The following is a 19,328-nucleotide window of genomic DNA, read 5'->3' on the forward strand; positions in this document are numbered from 1 at the left end:
TACAAAGCTAAGTAGAAATATAAGCTGCAAAGATACAGAAGGGTTGCAATGAGATATAGACAGGTTGAGTAAATGGCCAACAAGATGGCAGATGGACTATAATGTTGGGAAGTGTGAAGTTATTCACTTTGTCTTAAGAATGGAAAAGCTGAATTTTTTTTTAAAAGGCATGAAACTTGTAAATGCAAATGTTCAGAGAAACTTGGGTGCACTCACACAAAGAACAGAAAGTTAGCATGCAGGTACAGCAAGCAATTGGGAAGGCCTTTATTGCAAGGGAATGGGTGTACAGGAACAAGAAGTCTTGCTACAATTGTTCAGGGCACACCAGGAATACTATGTCCAGTTTTGGTCTCCATATTTAAGGGAAGGATATACTTGCATTTGACGCAATACAGCAAAGGTTCACTAGATTGGTCCCTGCGATGAGAAGGTTGTTCTATGATGAGGCTGAAGTAAGTCTATATTCTCTGGGGTTTAAAGAATGAAAGGTGATCACATCGAAATATACAAAATTCTGAAGAGGCTTGATATGTAGATACAGAGCACTTTTCTTCTGAATGGGGAATCTAAAACATGGGACACAGTCTCAGGAAAGCGGAAGATCATTTAGGACGGAGGAGAAATTTCTTCACTCGAAGGGTTGTGAATCTTCAGAATTCTCTGCTGCAGAAGGTTGTGGGTGTTCCATCATTGAATATATTTAAGGCTGGGATAGACATATTATTGGCCTCCTAGTGAATCAAAGAATATGGGGAGCAGGTGGGAAAGTGGAGTTGAAGCCCAAGATCAGCCATGATTGTATTAAATAGCAGAGCCGTTTGGTGACATGGTCTACTCATGCTCCCATCTGTTGTGTTGTGATCTGAAATCCAATGCTGCCAATGTCCCTTTAATCTCAGGCTTCAATTTTAATAACAAGTCAATTGTGTGGAACTTTGCCAACCTACTTTTAAAAATCCATATACACATCAACTGTCCAATCCTCACCAACTCTCTCCATTAATTCAGCAAAAAATTCAATCAAATTAGACAAGTACGAATTGCCTTTAACAAATCCATGCTTTCATTTATTAGCTCATACTTTTCCAAATGCCAATTAATTTTGACCTGGATTATTGTCTCCAAATGTTTCCCAAACAGCATGTTGGGCTACCTGGCCTTTAGTTGCCAGGTTTATCTCTCCCCCCTGCTTTTTAAACAGCAGTTTAACATTTGTAATCCTCCAGTCCTCTGGCAGCCCCCCATATCTAAGATAGATTGGAAGATTGTAGCAGGAGCCTCTGCAAATCCTATCCTTTCTTCCATTTGTACCCTAAAATGCATCCCATCCAGACTAGCCGATTTTTTAAAAAATCTTTAGCCTATCCAACATCAACACTACCTTCTCCTTTACTACTACATGTCAGCAACCTCTCCTCTGATAAAGACAGATGCAAAGTACTTATTTAGTACCTTAGCCATACCTTCTACTATGAAGATGGCAGATTCTAACAACTGGGAGACAATCGCTGACAAACTCTGACCTTTGGAGGCCAACTGTTTGGAAGAAGCGAACAGGAACAAAAAGCTCAGCTGGCCAAGAGGGCCCAGAGAAAACAGAGCCCAGCAAATCGTGCACTTTCTCAGCCCACTCTCTTCCTTTGCTGCAAACATGGCTAAGTGCCATGCCAGAATGGGGCTTCTGAGTCACACCAGGTGATGCTTAACACAGATTTGACGCCCATGGTACAAACCATTTTCTTAGGATTCGGAAGGCAGCCTTTGTTGTTGCTGTCTTCTGCCACAAGATTATCTCCTTTTTGCTCCCTAATCAGTCCCACTCTTCCTTTGACTATTTATATGTTTATGAAAGACTTTGGGTTCTCTTTTATGCTAGTTATTAAACAAATCTCATATTCTTTCTTTGCTTCCCTGTTTAGAACTCCCATGTACTGTCTTGCATTTATATTAAAAGAATGTATTCATAATACACCGTATTATGAACCTTACATTTGTCATAAGCCTCCCTTTTCTGTTTCACATAGCACCTTGCATGACCTTAGAACGTCGCAGTGTTCTGAAGTGTAGTCACTGTTGTAATGTTTAAATAAAACTATTTATTTAAAAAATGATCAATGGAAAAGTGAAGTATTCATTTCAATTTTTCCCATTTTAACTTTCTTTCTAACTCTCCCAGACGTATTTCCAAAGTCACCATTTGACTCATGCTCAATGTGCATGTGTAGTTCCCCACTGCGTATGCAGGCTCGTGGAATTATCATGATGGCAATTTTTGTTGAGTGTAAAATCCACTGCACAAGTCCAGAATCTTGGGCTCTTAATCTGAGGGTGTAAGCGATCTTCTGGCACTCAGTCACCCAACAGGAATGCCATAGGTTTAGCCTTTAATACTCATATAACTATGTTTAATGCTTTAAAAATATGCTGACATTAGAATTTCTATCTCTTAATTGTTGACAATGCTGCACGACGCAATACACCATATGTACAAACCCCGGAATTTCACTGAATATGTCTCAATACTAAAATGACTCACTTTGTCACACTTAAATCACGGCTTCAAGTTACTGATGTTGGGATTCTCTGACATCTTCATAAATGTCTTGGGACACACTGTTGTGAATAGGGATTAGTTATCTTCATAACTAAAATAAAGTCACCCAGAATAAAAAGGCATTAATGCTTTGTTTGTTTCCACTATTTTTAATTTACTATATTTACATGTCATAGCCATATCTGGTACATATAATTAGATGAAAAGAAACATTAAACAGACAATGAGTAAATGTTTCTCCATGTTTAACCACAAAATCTGCCAAATATTTTGAACTAATCTTTGTAGCAGTGCTAAAGACAGCAAATGTTTTCTTGCCTTTGTTACCCCCAGACTTGACTATTCTAACACACTACTGGCCAGCCTCCCATGTTCGACCCTCCGTAAACTTGAGGTTATCCAAAGCTTTGCTGCCTCACAAATCACCCCTGTGCTTGCTGACCTACATTGGTTCCAGGTTAAGCACTAGCTCAACTTAAAAATTCTCATTCTTGTTTTCAAATCCATCCTTGGTTTCACATCACCCTATCTCTGTAATCTCCTCCAGCCTACAACCCTCAGAAATATTTGTGCTCTTCTAATTCTAGCCTCTTGAGCATTCTCGATTTTAATTGCTCCAACCTTGGTAGCTGTGACTTCAGATGCCTAGGTCCTAAACTCTGGAATTCCCTCCCACCTAAATTTCTCCACCTCTTTCTCCTTAAAACCTACCTCTTTGATCAAGCTTTTGATCAGCTGCCCTAATATCTCATGTGTCATATTTTGTTTTGTAGTGTTCCTGTGAAGTGTCTTGGGATGTTATACTATGTTGTTTCTATTTACTATAAAACTTACTATGTTAGTTGCAGTTATATATATTATGCCTTTTATCTAATGTATGTAAGTGTGACTAGGGCACCGCTGGCTTTTTTTTAACTAAAACTGTAATTGCGAAAAGATGGCGTGCATTTCATACATAGATGAAATTTTATCATTCAGATTTTACATGGCAATTAATATTTTTAAAAGCTGTTGGAGCATAACATTTCATAAGTTTTATTACCCTCCCCCACTCCAAGGTTCTTATATCTAATTCATTATGTCAGCTTGAACATAAAGACAGAGTAACAACAACAATTTTCACGTTAATATTCCCATAAAGACTGCACCACTCAAACTCTTATACATCAATCTATCAAATCAATCCTAAATAAAATGCTTTATTTCAAAAATCTGCATAAGCTAGAAAATAACAATGATCTTTGGAGATGAACTGCTTACATTGTTTTTGATGCATCCCTAAAAACTCAATATTCATTACCTGTTAAGAAGGAACTTTCGTGATTACAAAAATGGAACAAAATGTCAGTTGCACAACAAAAATACAGCATGTATAAAACTGGATTTATTTTTATCAAAGCAATTCATGCTCCACCAATAAATAGCTTTAATCAACTTATAACTGGAAAATCAATATCTGCTACTGATATATTTTAAGGCATATACCAGATGACTTCAAGGTTTATCCATTCATTGACAGTTGCATCTGTACCTCATTTTAATATGATTACCTTGAATAACAAACCTGACTATAATACTGCACCTATAATACTGCTGGAAAGAAAAATATATCGTGAATACATGGCAACAGAGCATGTCACTATTATCATAATATATGAATACACACATCACGTAGTAAGGCTCCTCCTGCTCAGTATGATTTTGGAACGCTATCTATTCTGAAACTCAAATTTAAATAGCTTTGAGGAAGTTTGTGTTTGCGGCAACACAAATGTTTTAACTGCATTGTTAACACTTCTAACAGCATTCCTTTGCAGGTCAGGCTCTGATGCAACATGCATACATGGTTGATGTTAAAAATTCATGATGAAATCAAAAATATCATCAATATCACATTCAGAAGTACACTATTCCTTTATTCTAAATTATCCTTCAATTGTTTGTTTTGTGTTTTTTTTAAAGGAATGCTGAGAAAATTGCAATATTCTTTTCTGATCTTCAGCCTGGAACTAACCAATAAGAGGCACATATTAATTGGTAAAAAGCAGACTGAGAGTCAGTGTTTTCATCTTTATCGATGAGCTTGACTTAGATCAAAATGTAGCACACCAGTTTTGAGTGTTAACTACTGAGGCAGAGTTGCCTGGTTTGGCTGTTGTTTTAACAAACAGGTCAATCTTTTTCTATCTGGCAACTTCAAATAGATAATGATAGAAAGATATAAACATTCATAAGAAATTGCTCATTTCTATTTCAATTTTAAATCAAGCCTTCAAAATTTCAATGTATCCATCAAGTATCATTTGCTGGAATTCACTCTGTTCATAATTTGTCATGTTATTGCACAACAGAATTAGAGAAATGTACAGAATCACTATTTGTTCTCTCACTCTTAAAGTCATAGTAAATGGTTAGGTTTTGTGAAGATGCCCAACACACACTTCAAAAGAATAAAGCCACTAGCATTACTTATGTGCCATCTGAGAAAGGTTGGGCGCCTTTGGTTCAAGGCAAGGTGACATTAATGAAGCAATTTAGTCTTCAGCTATACGCTGAGCGCACCAAACAAAAGTCTTGTTTTGTTTCTGTTGGACATTTAATGAGCTTCAAATTGGAAGGGCACTATTTGTTCACATTTTTAAAAAATATATTCTCTGAATTCATAATCAGCACCTTAGCTACCATACTCTTCATTTTGCTCTCCAACCAGCAGAGAGCATTTATCATGTTCCTCCTTTAGAGATACACTCCGATTTGATCATTTGTCAGAGGTCAAAGAGTTAAGAGATAATTGACTAGTACGTCTTATTCGATCCCAGGCACTGGACTTTGGCAAATCTCGTCGCCTGTCATCTAATCCAATACGGATACTAATTTGTGATGGTGTTAATTGCTTCATGCGACCCTGTGCTTGAGATTCAAGCTTTTCTATATCTGGTTTTTTGTAGCTGAAATGGAGATCGGCAAGATAGAACATAAATTATACTCAGAATTGTGGATAGACACACACGTACCATTTAAATTACTAAGTAGGTATAATTATTTCTGTAGGGAAAATCAGTCAAACATTGAGGTTGCTCTTTGATTCCAAAGCATACAAGTCATAGATCATAAGTTGTCTGATTCAAACTGATAGGCACAGCAAAAAACACTGGTTTTGTTTTCAATCATACTACATTATATTGATATCTGCCATCCTTCCTAATGTGATAGTGATGGAATGAGTGCAAGAAAAAGGGGCAGAAGGATAACAGGAAAAATTGGGAAAATGTTACTGTATTCAATGGGGCAAGAGTTTAGTTAGTGGGATATCAAACACTTAATATTATGGATTTTTACCCATAGTATTTATTTAATACATTCAGACTTTACAACTAGTGATTAAAAGGTGTAACTTCTACATCTGTAACAATATCCACCTCAATCACTACTGGCAACATGAAACATGGAATGAGTTCCATCAAACCCAAACTTTTTGCAGGGAATGGTCTACATAACTACTCATCCATCCCCACATTTCTGCTATTCATCTGCAACCTGTGCTCTCCACAATTAACATTTTCCACTTTATATGGCAAGACAACCGTCACGTCCTGCAAGGCATTTTATCATCTCAGATAAAAGCAAAAAACTGCGGATGCTGGAAATCCAAAACAAAAACAAAAATACCTGGAAAAACTCAGCAGATCTGGCAGCATCTGCGGAGAGGAGCACAGTTAACGTTTTGAGTCCAAATGACCCTTCAACAGAACTAAGTAAAAATAGAAAAGAGGTGAAATATAAGCTGTTGGTGGGGGGGGGGGGTTGGGTGGGACAAGAAGAGCTGGATAGAGGGCCAGTGATAGGTGGAGATAACCAAAAGATGTCACAGACTAAAGGACAAAGAGGTGTTGAAGGTGCTGATATTATCTAAAGGAATGTGCTAATTAAGGGTAGAAAGCAGGACAAGCAAGCCACCTATTTCGATTATTTAAAAAAAAATTTTTTTTTTAAATTTTTTAAAAATCTTTTATGCTCTCCCCACCCCTACTAGAGCTATACCTTGAGTGCCCTACCATCCATTCTTAATTAGCACATTCGTTTAGATAATATCACCAACTTTAACTTTAACACCTATGTGTTCTTTTGTACTATTGTTGTTGACATCTTTTGATGATCTGCTTCTATCACTGCTTGTTTGTCCCTTCAACCACACCCCCACTCCACTTCTCTCTCTCTCTCTCTCTCCACCCCCCCCACACACACCTTAAACCAGCTTATATTTCAACTCTTTCTTGGACTCGAACTCAAGTTCTGTCGAAGGGTCATGAGGACTCGAAACGTCAACTCTTTTCTTCTCCGCCAATGCTGCCAGACCTGCTGAGTTTTTCCAGGTAATTCTGTTTTTGTTTTTGTTTTGGATTTCCAGCATCCGCAGTTTTTTTGTTTTTATTAAGGTACAGATAGCCCTAGTGGGAGTGGAGTGGGGGGAAGGGATCGAAATAGGCTAAAAGGTAGAGATAAAACAATGGATGGAAATACACTTAAAAATAATGGAAGTAGGTGCAAAAAGAAAAATCTATATAAATTATTGGAAAAAACAAAAAGGAGGGGGAAAATTGGAAAGGGGGTGGGGATGGAGGGGAGAGCTCATGATCTAAAATTGTGGAACTCAATATTCAGTCCGGAAGGCTGTAAAGTGCCTAGTCGGAAGATGAGGTGCTGTTCCTCCAGTTTGCGTTGAGCTTCACTGGAACAATGCAGCAAGCCAAGGACGGACATGTGGGCATGTGAACAGGGTGGAGTGTTGAAAGCGACAGGGAGGTCTGGGTAATGCTTGTGGACAGACCGAAGGTGTTCTGCAAAGCGGTCACCCAGTCTGCGTTTGGTCTCTCCAATATAAACCACATTGGGAGCAACAAATGCAGTAGACTAAATTGAGGGAAGTGCAAGTGAAATGCTGCTTCACTTGAAAGGAGTGCTTGGGCCCTTGGATGGTGAGGAAAGGGGAAGTAAAGGGGCAGATGTTGCACCTTCTGCGATTGCATGGGAAGGTGCCGTGGGAGGGGGTTGAGGTGTAGGGGATGATGGAGGAGTGGACCAGGGTGTCCCGGAGGGAACGATCCCTGCGGAATGCTGCCGGGAGAGGTGGGGGTGAAGGGAAGATGTGTTTGGTGGTAGCATCATGCTGGAGTTGACGGAAATGGCGGAGGATGATCCTTTGAATGCAGAGGCTGGTGGGGTGAAAAGTGAGGACAATCCCTCCATGTTTCTGGGAGGGAGAAGAAGGTGTGGATGTGCGGGAGATGGACCGGACACGGTTGAGGGCCCTGTCAATCACTGTGGGTGGAAAACCTCGGTTAAGGAAGAAGGAGGACATGTCAGAGGAACTGTTTTTGAAAGTGGCATCATTAGAACAGATGCGACGGAGGTGAAGGAACTGAGAGAATGGGATGGAGTCCTTACCGGAAGTGGGGTGTGAGGAGCTGTAGTCGAGGTAGCTGTGGGAGTCGGTAGACTTGTAATGGATATTGGTGGACAGTCTATCACCAGAAATTGAGACAGAGAGGTGAAGGAAGGGAAGGGAAGTGTCAGAGATGGACCATGTGAAAATGATGGAGGGGTGGAAATTGGAAGCAAAATTAATAAATTTTTCTAGGTCCAGACGAGAGCATGATGCAGCACCGAAGTAATCATCGATGTACCGGAGAAAGAGTTGTGGGAGGGGGCCAGAGTAGGACTGGAACAAGGAATGTTCCACATACCCCATAACTCGCAGACACTTCCTCCTACCTCTCCCTGGACCATGACCACACCACTGAACATCAAGCCGTTGTTTCCAGGACCGTTACTGACCTCATCTCCTCTGGAGATCTTCCTTCCACAGCTTCCAACCTGATAGTCACCCAACCTCGGACGGCCCACTTCTACCTCCTGCCCAAAATCCACAAACAGGACTGTCCCAGCAGACCGATCATGTCAGCCTGTTCCTGCCCCACGGAACTCATTTCTTGCTATCTTGACTCCATTCGCTCTCCCCTTGTCCAGTCCCTTCCCACCTACATCCGTGATTCCTCTGACACCCTACATTATATCATCAATTTCCAGTTCCCTGGCCCTAACCGCCTCCTCTTCACCATGGACGTCCAATCCCTCTACATCTCCATCCCCCATCAGGATGGTCCGAGGGCTCTCTGCTTCTTCCTCGAACAGAGGCCCGAACAATCTCCATCCACCACTACTCTCCTCCATCTGGCTGAACTTGTTCTCACACTGAACAATTTCTCCTTAAACTCCTCTCATTTCCTCCAAATAAAAGGTGTGGCTATGGGTACCCGCATGGGCCCCGGCTATGCCTGTCTCTTTATGGGGTATGTGGAACATTCCTTGTTCCAGTCCTACTCTGGCCCCCTCCCACAACTCTTTCATCAATGATTACTTCAGTGCTGCTTCATGCTCTCGTCGGGACTTGGAAAAATTTATTAATTTTGCTTCCAATTTCCACCCCTCCATCATTTTCACACGGTCCATCTCTGACATTTCCCTTCCCTTCCTTCACCTCTCTGTCTCAATTTCTGATGATAGACTGTCCACCAATATCCATTACAAGCCTACCGACTCCCACAGCTACCTCGACTACAGCTCCTCACACCCCGCTTCCTGTAAGGACTCCATCCCATTTTCTCAGTTCCTTCGCCTCCATCGCATCTGTTCTGATGATGCCACTTTCAAAAACAGTTCCTCTGTCATGTCCTCCTTCTTCCTTAACCGAGGCTTTCCACCGACGGTGGTTGACAGTATCTTCAACTGTGTCCGGCCCATCTCCTGTGCATCCGCCCTCACACCTTCTTCTCCCTCCCAGAAACATGATAGGGTCCCCCTTGTCCTCACGTATCACCCCACCAGCCTCTGCATTCAAAGGATCATCCTCCGCCATTTCCAGCATGATGCCACCACCAAACACATCTACCCTTCATCCCCCCCGGCGGCATTCTGCAGGGATCGTTCCCTCCGGGACACCCAGGTCCACTCCTCCATCGACCCCTACTTCTCAACCCCCTCCCACGGCACCTTCCCATGCAACCAGGATGAGAGGAAAGCATAAAGTTGAAAGATTTAGGAATAAATTCCAAAATTTATGGCCTAGATAGTGGACAGCTAAGCCACTAAAGGGGAGGTAAAGGGACTGGGGGGTGGGGGGCGGAATTCACAAGGCCAGAATTGGAGGAATGCAGAGTTCTTGAAGGGTTATAGGGTGGTAGAAGGTTCCAGAGATAGGACAGCAGAGGCCATAAAGGGAATTCAACACAAGGATGAGAGAATTTTAGATTTGAGGTACTTGGGGAACAGGAGGAAGTAATGAAGGTCATTGAGCACAGGGGTGGTGGTTAAGTGGGACTTGGTGAGAAATAGGATATAGGCAGCAGAGATTTGGGTGTCATTTCATGGAGGGGAAAGAATGGGAGGCCGGGCATAGTCTGGAATAGTCATGTCTGCTGCTTAGAAAGGCAGAGATAAATGTTTCTGCAGCAGATTGGCTGAAGCAGAGGTGGAAACAGGCAAAGTTAGAGGTAAAGGTTGGGCAGAATGAAGTTGGAATGGAGAGAATATTGGCATGGAAGGTCAAAGTGGGGTCCAACAGAACACTGGTGTTCAGAACAGTCTGTGCAATGAGAAATTGGCAGGGGAGAGGGACGAATTAGATGTCAAGAGTACAGAATTTGTAACAGGGGCTGAAGACATAGGTTTTGGTCTTTCCAGTGTTTAACTGGAAGAAATTGTGCCTCATCCAGGGCTGATATTGAATAAGCAGTCTAACAACACAGAGGCAGTGGAAGAGTTAGTGATATGGTGGAGAAGAGGAGCTGTGAGTAGCCAACATACATGTGGAACCTAACACCATGATGGTGTTGCCAAGGAGCAGCATGTAGATGAAGAAGAGGCGGCAGCCAAAGACAAATCCTCGGGGAGCTCAGAAGTAAAAATGCAGGGTTAGGAAGGGAAGCCTTTGCTACAGATGCTATGATTATGGCAGGTAATAATGTAACTAAGCAATTGATTGAGCTGAATCGTGAAGGAGGATTGTGTGGTTAATCATGCCAAAGAGAATATTAACTTGTATTTTTATAGCACTTTTAACACAGTAAAATATCCCAATGTACTTTACAGAAGCATTATCAAACAAAATTTGACACTGAGCCACATAAGGAGATATTAGGGAAAATGACCTGGTTAAGAAGCATCTTAAAGGAGGAAAGAGAGAGAGGTTTAGCCAGACACCTTGGCAACCGATGGCATGGCCACCAATGGAGGTGTGATTAAAACTAGGGATGCTCAAGTGGTCACAATTGGAGGAGCGCAAACATCTTGGCGAGTTATGGGGCTGTAGGAGATTACAGAGATAGGGAGGGGTGAAGCAATAGAGGGACTTGGAAACAAGGTGGAAGATATTTAAATCAACGTGTTGCTTAATGGGAAGGCAAGGTAAGACAACAAGCACAGGGGTGATGAGTGAATGGGGCTTGATGTGAATTAAGATACGAGCAGCAAAGTTCTGGTTGACCTCAAGTTTATGGAGGGTAGAACTCAGAAATAAAGCCAGGGGTGCAATGGAATAGTTTAGAAGTAACAAAAACATGGATGAGGGTTTTGGCAGCAGGTGAGCTGAGGCAGGGGCTACGGGGCAATGTTATGGAGGTGGAAATATGTTGTCTTAGAGAAAGCCCGATTTGTAGTCGGAATCTCAGACAAAGTTGACCAAGACTCCAAGGTTGCGAACAGTCTGAGTAAGTCTGGAGAAAACGGAGTTGGTAACTAAGGAATGGAGTTTGTGGCAGAGATTGAGGAGAGCAGGAAGGGGCAATTGGGGTTGCTGCTTGTCAGGAGGCAGCAACAAATGTCTTTGTGAGCTTTTGGAGGATGCTAAGAGATGTCCAGAGGGAAACTGAAGGATTAATAAAGAGGGAGTCAAATCTTGGACAGTGGCAGTAGAGTAGGAATGTCAACAAGAAGAAGTGAGGAGAGTTAATGCACCACAGTCAGAGGATGGGTGACTTGGAAGTATTGTGAAATTTAAGGAGGATAGTGGTAGACTTCAAGAGGACATTGACAGGATGATGGAATAGGCAGACATGTGGCAGGTAAAATTTAATACAGGGCAGTGTAAAGTGGTACATTTTGGTAGAAAGAATGAGGAAAGGCAGTATAAAATAAAGGACACAATTCTAAAGGAGATGCAGGAACAAAGGGAACAGGGGACAAATGTGCAAAAATCAGAGAAGGTGGCAGTGCAAGCTGAGAAAGTGGTTTAAAAGGCATCTGGAATGCTGGGCTTTATAAATAGAGGCATGGAGTACAAAAGCAAGATAATTATGATGAACCTTTATTAAACTCTGGTTCAGCCTCAAATGAAGTATTTTGTGTCTAATTCTGGGCACCACAATTTAGGAAGGACGTGAAGACTTTAGAGATGATGCAGAAAAGATTTACGAGAATAGTTTAGGAAATAAGTGGCTGAAGCTACATGGAGAGACTGAAGAAGCTGGGCGTATTCTTCTTAGAGTGGAGAAGCTTGAGAAGATATTTGGTTGAGATGTTCAAAATGATGAGGGGCCTAGATAGTAGATAGAGAGAAACAGTTCTCATTACGGTAGAAGGGTCCAGAAACTAGAGGACACCAATTTCAAGTGATTGGTAAAAGGACCAACTGCAACATGAAGAAAAGCCTATTATGGAGTGAGTAACTAGGATCTGGGATACACTAACTGAGAGTGTGATGGAGGCAGATAGAATCATGATTTTCAAAAGGAAACTGGGTAAGCACCTGAAGATAAAGATTTGCAAGGCTATGGGAAAAGAGCGGGGCAGTGGAACAAAGTGAGTTTCTCTTACAGAGCAGGTACAGACATGACACGCCGAATGACTTCCTTCTGTACTGGAACCTTTCTATGATTCTATGTCATTTGTAGCCTTGATTAGGGCCATTTTTGGGCAGTAGCCTCCAATCCCATTTCTAGCTATTTCTTATCAAAGGAACGAATTGAAACAGCTTCATGTGTTCTACTGTGAGACAACAGTGCTATCCTCTACTTCTTTCAAAAAATAAAAATTTGTGAAAACGTTCAGTTACTTACAGTCTCAGCAATAGCGATGAAACCACTACAGAAACAGAGGAAGCAGCCATTGCTGCAGAACCCATCCAGGGCTGTAAAACTAGGCCGATTGGAAAAAACACTCCTAGAAAGTCAAAAGTACAGAGCACATTTAGAACATCACAACAGTCAAGGGCCATTAATGAAGCTACTCTAACTTTGATTAAACAAATCAAATGAATCTGATAGCTTACATCCAAGAATCCTGAAGGAAAATGCAGAAGGAAAAGCAGAGGTTTTGACTATAATTTTCTAAAATTCTTCAGAATGAAAAATATTGCCAGAGGGCTGGAAGATGATAAATGTCAGGCCAGTCTTCAAATAAAGACATAGCTAAGCTAAAAAGATACAGGTCACATAATCTTACTTCAGTTGTTAGTAAATTACTAGAATCTACAGCAAATAATGAAACTACAAAGTACTGAGAGAAACACAGGGCTGGATCTAATGGTCACAGCGATGGGCCCATCTGCCAGCCAGGATGTCAGATTGTGCGCACCCACCATGCACTCGTAAAATACCAGCAGTGGCAGGATGAGGTTCTTAAATGATCCTTAATTGGCCTCCGGGCAGGAAGGTTGTCTTCAATCCTTCCCATACAGAACTTAACTGGAGGGTGTGAGGAAAGTGATGGCTTCTCCACCCCTGCCTTCCAGCTCCAACTTATGCTTCCCCCCCTGCCCCTAGCTAGATCCCAGAAGTGGGGAGGAAGATATTATAATCTGCTCACAGCTGCAGATTTCCAGCATCTGCAGTATTTTGCTTTTGTATAACTGCAATAGGGCCAAGCAGCATGGGCTTTTAAAACACAGATCCCATTGAATAAATAGCAGAGGATAGATAAGAGATTTTTTTTTTTCTATTCATTCGCGGGATGTGGGCGTCATTGGTTAGGCTAGCATTTGTTGCCCATCCCTAATTGTCCTTCAGAGGTGGTGGTGAGCTGCCTTCTTGAACTACTGTAGTCCATGTGGTGTAGGTATACCCACAATGTTATAAGGAAGGGGGTTCCAGGATTTTGACCCAGTGGCAGAGAAGGAACAGCAATATATTTCCAAGTCAGGGTGGTGAGTGGCTTGGAGGAGAACTTCCAAGTGGTGGTGAAATGGTATAATTTAAATTGATTTTCAAAAAACACTTAATAATGTGTTGCCATGAATTAAGTGAAATATGGCCACACGGATAGACAGTTAATGACAGAAAGCAAAGGGTAGGGTTAGGTAGAGTAAGAGTTTTTCCAGACTGCAGATGGGAGTGTCATTCCACAAGTAACTGTGTTGGGAGTCATGCTTATTTATTAAATACATAGGAATGATCTAGACTTAGGAATTGATAGGTTGGGTAGTTTAGAGGTAAGTGAAGTTTAATGCAGTAAACAGTGAAGTAATATATTTTGGAAGTAAGTAGAATGGGGAAAAATACAGAATATAGATATTATGTGTAGAAGAACAAAAATAATATACCTTAAATTGTAGAGGAGCAGAGAAACATTTGTTTGCTGATTCATAGGTCATTAAAGGTGACAGTGAAGTAATTAAGGTCATAAAAGGGCAAAAAGAATACTTGGTTTTGTACCCAGAAGCATATATCACCAAACAAGTGTCATAGAATGTATAGCACTAAAAAAAATCTTCCAGTCCAGTAGATTTATGTTAAAAGACATGGAGAATGAGGAGAGTGGATTTCAACTGGGTGACTCATCTGGAAAAATACTATGACACAGATTTAACAGATCTAATTGCCTACTTCTATGCCATAGCATTCTATGATTCTAAGGATGAAATAAATGGTTTGAAATTTGAAAAGAAATATCAATATTTTGGATCAAGCCTTAAAGGTTACCAATAACTTCTTTAATAAAAACAAAAATGCTGGGAAAACTCTAAAGGGTCATATGGGCTTGAAATGTTAACTTTGTTTCTCTCTCCACAGATGCTGCCAGACCTGAGTTTTTCCAGCATTTTCTGTTTTAATTCAGATTTCCAGCATCTACAGTATTTTGCTTTTATCTTAGTTCCTGCTTTATCTTGAATTAAAAACTACCTGATGTCTAAATTGCTTCAGCCAAAGATACACATTCATCTATATATTTAAAAAAAGCATCTGTTCAAATTAACAAAACTATGATTCAAAACTCAAAACAAGGAACAATTCTAAAGTTTAAAAAATTGTATTGCATCAGAAGCTTTTGAAGCAAAGAGCAATGCTTCATTATTTTCGTATTGCAGAATTATTTTAATGAGTTGTATATCACCAATCTATTATTTAGATGTTTTCTCAAGTTACTATCCCTCAAAGTTACAATCTGCTCAGGGTTTTCAAAGAGGACATCAAATTTTAACATTCACATTGCAAATGCAATACAATTTCTAGCTTGTTTGCTACACAATGCAGATAGTAAATAATATCATGCAGCATTTTAACGTGATGATAGATATTTTACAATCAATGGGGTATGACACTATTTTATTCATTGGATCAGCACAATATGTGAATAAAATGACTATTTTTTAAAACCTATTGCCATAATTTTATAATGCTCAGAGATATTTGTCACCACATCCTCCTCACTCCTCTCCTCCCCTCCCCCCACCCTCTGATTGAGTAAAAACTTGGAGTTTGGTGAGAGGGGAGTTTTAAGTGTTAATTTTGTTCTTAAATTATGCTCTTAAAATATAATTGAGTCTGTAATCAGCAGTAACTGGAAAGTACTGTGTAAGCAAGCTAAGTTCTTTCTTTCTTGAAGTTTAGACATGGTATACTCACTCTCAGCTGTTGGAGCTGAATAGTTAATTAGCTAACTGGTTGAATCTGGTTACTGTAGCCCCAGTTCAGTTTATTGTAAATTCAAGGTTCTTTAGTGTAGCCTTGGAAAATGGAGTTCAGCAGACTAACTGAGTGAAGACTTGGGAGTTTGGTGAGAAGGGGAGAAAGTTGTTTGCTTCCACTTTCTATCTTTGTCACGCCATAAAAATTGGTTCTTGCTCCACGACAGGAAAAGGAGCTAGCTGTTTGGTGAGTGGGTAAGTTCTATTCTATTCCCCAAGGTTTAAAATAGTACACAATTTGGTGGTAAACTTAAATAAGTGATTAATATAATTAAGTGATTATTTAAAACACATTAAGGATGGCAGGACAGGTGATGTGTCAAGGCTGCAGCATGTGGGAGCTCCTGGATAACATTGTGATCCAGGGCAAACACGTCTGCAGTAAGTGTGGCTTGAGGAACTTTGGCTCAGAGTCATTGAGCTGGAGGCTGAGCTGTTGACTCTGTGACACATCAGGGAGGGGGAAAGTTACCTGGATGTTTTATACCAGGAAGCAGTCACACCACTTAGGATAGAATCTTCTGATTTGGTCAGTGGCCAGGGACAGGAGAGTGTGATTGCAAGTGAGGCAGGTATGAGGATCCAAAGGGCAGGAGTGTGAGGCTCTGCAATTGTCCAACAGGTTTGAGGTTCTCTCAGCTTGTTTGGATGAGAATGGGGGCTGCAGGGTGGATGAGATAACTGACCATGGTACAGGAACCATAAAGGAATGTAGTGGTAGTAGGGGACAGTATAGTAAGGGGAATTGACACTGTTCTCTATAGCAAAGAGTGAGAGTCCAGATAGATCTGTTGTCTGCCCAGTGCCAGGGTTTGGGACATAAGAACATAAGAAATAGGAGCTATTCAGAGCTACAGGAGCTAGGCTATTCAGCCCCTCAGGCCTGCGCAATCATTCAATATGATCATGGCTGATCTGCCCCTGGCCTCAATTCCTCTTTCGTGTCAGCTCCTCATAGCCCTGATATTTCAAAGCTCTATCTACCTCCTCTTTAAATACTTCCAGTGATCTAGCCTCCACAACTCTAAGGTAGAGAATTCCAGACATTCACTACTCTCAGAGAAGAAATTCCTTCGCATCTCAGTTCTAAATGAGTGTCCCCTTATTTTGTAACTATGTTCCATAGTTACAAAATAAGGGGACACTCATTTAACTATGTTTCCTAGTTCAAGATTCCCCCACTAGTGGGAACACCTTCTCAACATCTACTTTGTCAAGCTCCCTCAGAATCTTGTATGTTTCAATAAGATCACCCCTCATTCTTCTAAACTCTAATGAATAAAGGCCTAATCTATTTAGCCGTTCTTGATAAGTCAACCCCTTCATCCCAGGAATCAGCCTAGTGAATCTTTTTTGAAAAGCCTCCAATGCCAGTATATCCTTTCTTAAATACGTGTACAAAAACTGTACATGGTACCCCAGGTGTGGCCTCACCAACACCCTGTACAGTTGTAACAAGGCTTCCCTATTTTTAAACTCCAGTCCCTTAGCAATACAGGCCAAAATTCCATTTGCCTTCTTAATTACTTGCTGCACCTGCATGCTAACGTTTTGTGTTTCATGCATAAGAACATCCGGATCCCTCTGTGCTGCACTTTTTTGAAGTCTCTCTCCATTTAAATAATAGTCTGCCTTTTGATTTTTCCTACATTGAAGTCCATCTGCCATGTTCTTGCCCACTCAACCTGTGCAGATACATTATATCCTCATCACAACTCCCATCTATTTTTGTATCATCAGCAAATTTGGATATATTAACTCTGCCCTTTCCTCCAAGTTATTAATATAGATAGTAAATAATTGAGGCGCTAGGACTGAAGTCCCAGGGCCTCAATTATTTACTATCCACTAGTTACGTCTTTCCAACCTGAAAAAGACCCATTAATCCCAACTCTGTCTTGTGTGTTAACCAATCCTCAATCCATGCTAATATATTACCCCCAATACTGAGAGTTCTTATCTTGTGCAATACATTTTATGTGGCACCTTTTGAATGCCTTCTGGAAATCCAATTTTGCTACATCTACTGGTTCCCCTTTATCAACTCTGCTTGTTATATCCTCAAAGAACTCTAGCAAATTTGTCAAACATTATTTCCCTTTCAGAAAATCATGTTGACTCTGATTGCGTTAAGCTTTTCTAAATGTCCTATTTCTTCCCTAATAATGGACTCTAGCATATTCCCAATGACAGGTGTTAGGCTGACTATAGTTTCCTAGTTTTTGTCTCCCTCCCTTCTTGAACAGGGGAATAGGACCCTCCCGGAATCTAGTGAGTTCTGGAATATTTCGACTAATGCCTCCACTATCTCTGCAGCCACTTCCTTTAAAACCCTTGGATGCAGGCCATCAGGTCCTAGTGACTTGTCTGCCTTTAGTCCCAATAGTTTGTCAAATACTTTGTCCCTCATGATAGAGACTGTTACAAGGTCCTTCCTCCCATTAGCTCCTTGCTTATCTGATATCTTTGGAATGTTTATAGTGTCCTCCACAGTGAAGACCGATGCAAAATATTGATTTAAATTTACCTGCCATTTCCCTGTTCCCCATTATCAATTCTCCAGTCGCATCCTCCAAAGGTCCCATGCTCACTTTAGCTACTCTCTTTTTATACACCCATAGAAGCTCTTGCTATTTGTTTTATATTTCTTACCAATTTACTTTCATAATCAATTTTCTCCTTCTTTATTAGCTTTTCAGTCATCTGCTGCTGGTTCCTAAAAAATTCCCAATCCTCTGGCCTAGAACTAGTTTTCACCACTTTGTATGCCTTAGTTTTTGATTGGACACTCTCCGTGACCAGCTTTGTTAACCACGGGTGGTTGATCCTTCTCATCAAGTCCTTCCTTTTGACCGGGTTAAATTTTTGCTGAGCATTATGAAATATCTGCTTAAATGTCTGCCACTGCTCATCCACTGACCTTCCCCTTAGTCTATTTTCCCAGCTCGCTTTAGACAATTCTTTCTCCATACCTCTGTAATTGCCCTTATTTAATTTGAGGACACTGGTTTGATATCCAAGTTGCTCGCCCTCAAATTGAATTTGAGATTCCACCATGTTGTGATCGCTACCCCCTAGAGGATCCTTAACTACGTGATCTCTTATTAATCCTCCCTCATTACTAGATCTAAAATAGCCTGTTCCCAGGTAGGTTCTGCAATGTATTGCTCTAAGAAACAATCCCTGATGCACTCTACAAATTCGTCTTCAATGTTACTCCAGCCAATCTGATTTGTCCAGTTAATATGTAGATTAAAATTACCCATGGCAATTGTAGTGCCTTTCTTACGTGCCTCCATTATTTCCCAGTTTATATTTTGTCTCTCAGCGAGGCAACTTTTCGTGGGCCTATAGACGCCTCCCAGCTCTCAGGGCTGAAGAGGAACTTGCAGTACGAGGGAGAGGATCCAGTGGTCGTGATCCATGTAGGTACCAATGAAATAGGCAGGATGAGGAAGGAGGCTCTGCATAGTCAGGGTGAGGCGCTGGGCACCAAATTAAAAAGCAGGACCTCAAAGGTAATAATTTCTGGATTATTACCTGAGCCACGTGCAAATTGGCATAGGACAAATAAGATTAGAGTAACAAACTTGTGGCTCAAAGACTGGTCTGGGAGAAGTGGGTTCCAGTTTGTGGGGCACTAGCACCAATATTGGGGGAAGTCAGATCTGTATCGTTGGGATGGTCTACACCTGAACTGTGTTGGGGCTGGTGTCCTCACAAGACGCCTATCTAGGGAAATAGAGAGGGCTTTAAACCGAACAGTGGGGGTAATGAATCAAATTTAGGAAAATGTGGTAGAGATGAGTAGAG

At 41.0% G+C, this 19,328-nt stretch overlaps 1 protein-coding gene across 1 annotated transcript in view; it reads right to left on the reverse strand.

Annotated features, from left to right (window-relative positions):
• Positions 1-2,690: 2,690 nt before the first annotated feature.
• Positions 2,691-19,328, reverse strand: part of LOC121284434 (copper-transporting ATPase 2-like) — a 144,545-nt gene continuing 127,907 nt past the window's right edge. Inside the window, exons 20-21 of the mRNA XM_041199895.1 lie at positions 12,670-12,772; positions 2,691-5,505 (exon numbers count right to left, since the gene is read on the reverse strand). Coding sequence (XP_041055829.1) covers positions 5,316-5,505; positions 12,670-12,772 — 293 coding nt within the window. The 3' untranslated portion in view covers positions 2,691-5,315. The remainder of the gene's footprint in view (positions 5,506-12,669; positions 12,773-19,328) is intronic.

Source organism: Carcharodon carcharias, chromosome 11 (assembly GCF_017639515.1).
Source record: "Carcharodon carcharias isolate sCarCar2 chromosome 11, sCarCar2.pri, whole genome shotgun sequence".
In the NCBI taxonomy this organism is placed as follows: Eukaryota; Metazoa; Chordata; class Chondrichthyes; order Lamniformes; family Lamnidae; genus Carcharodon; species Carcharodon carcharias.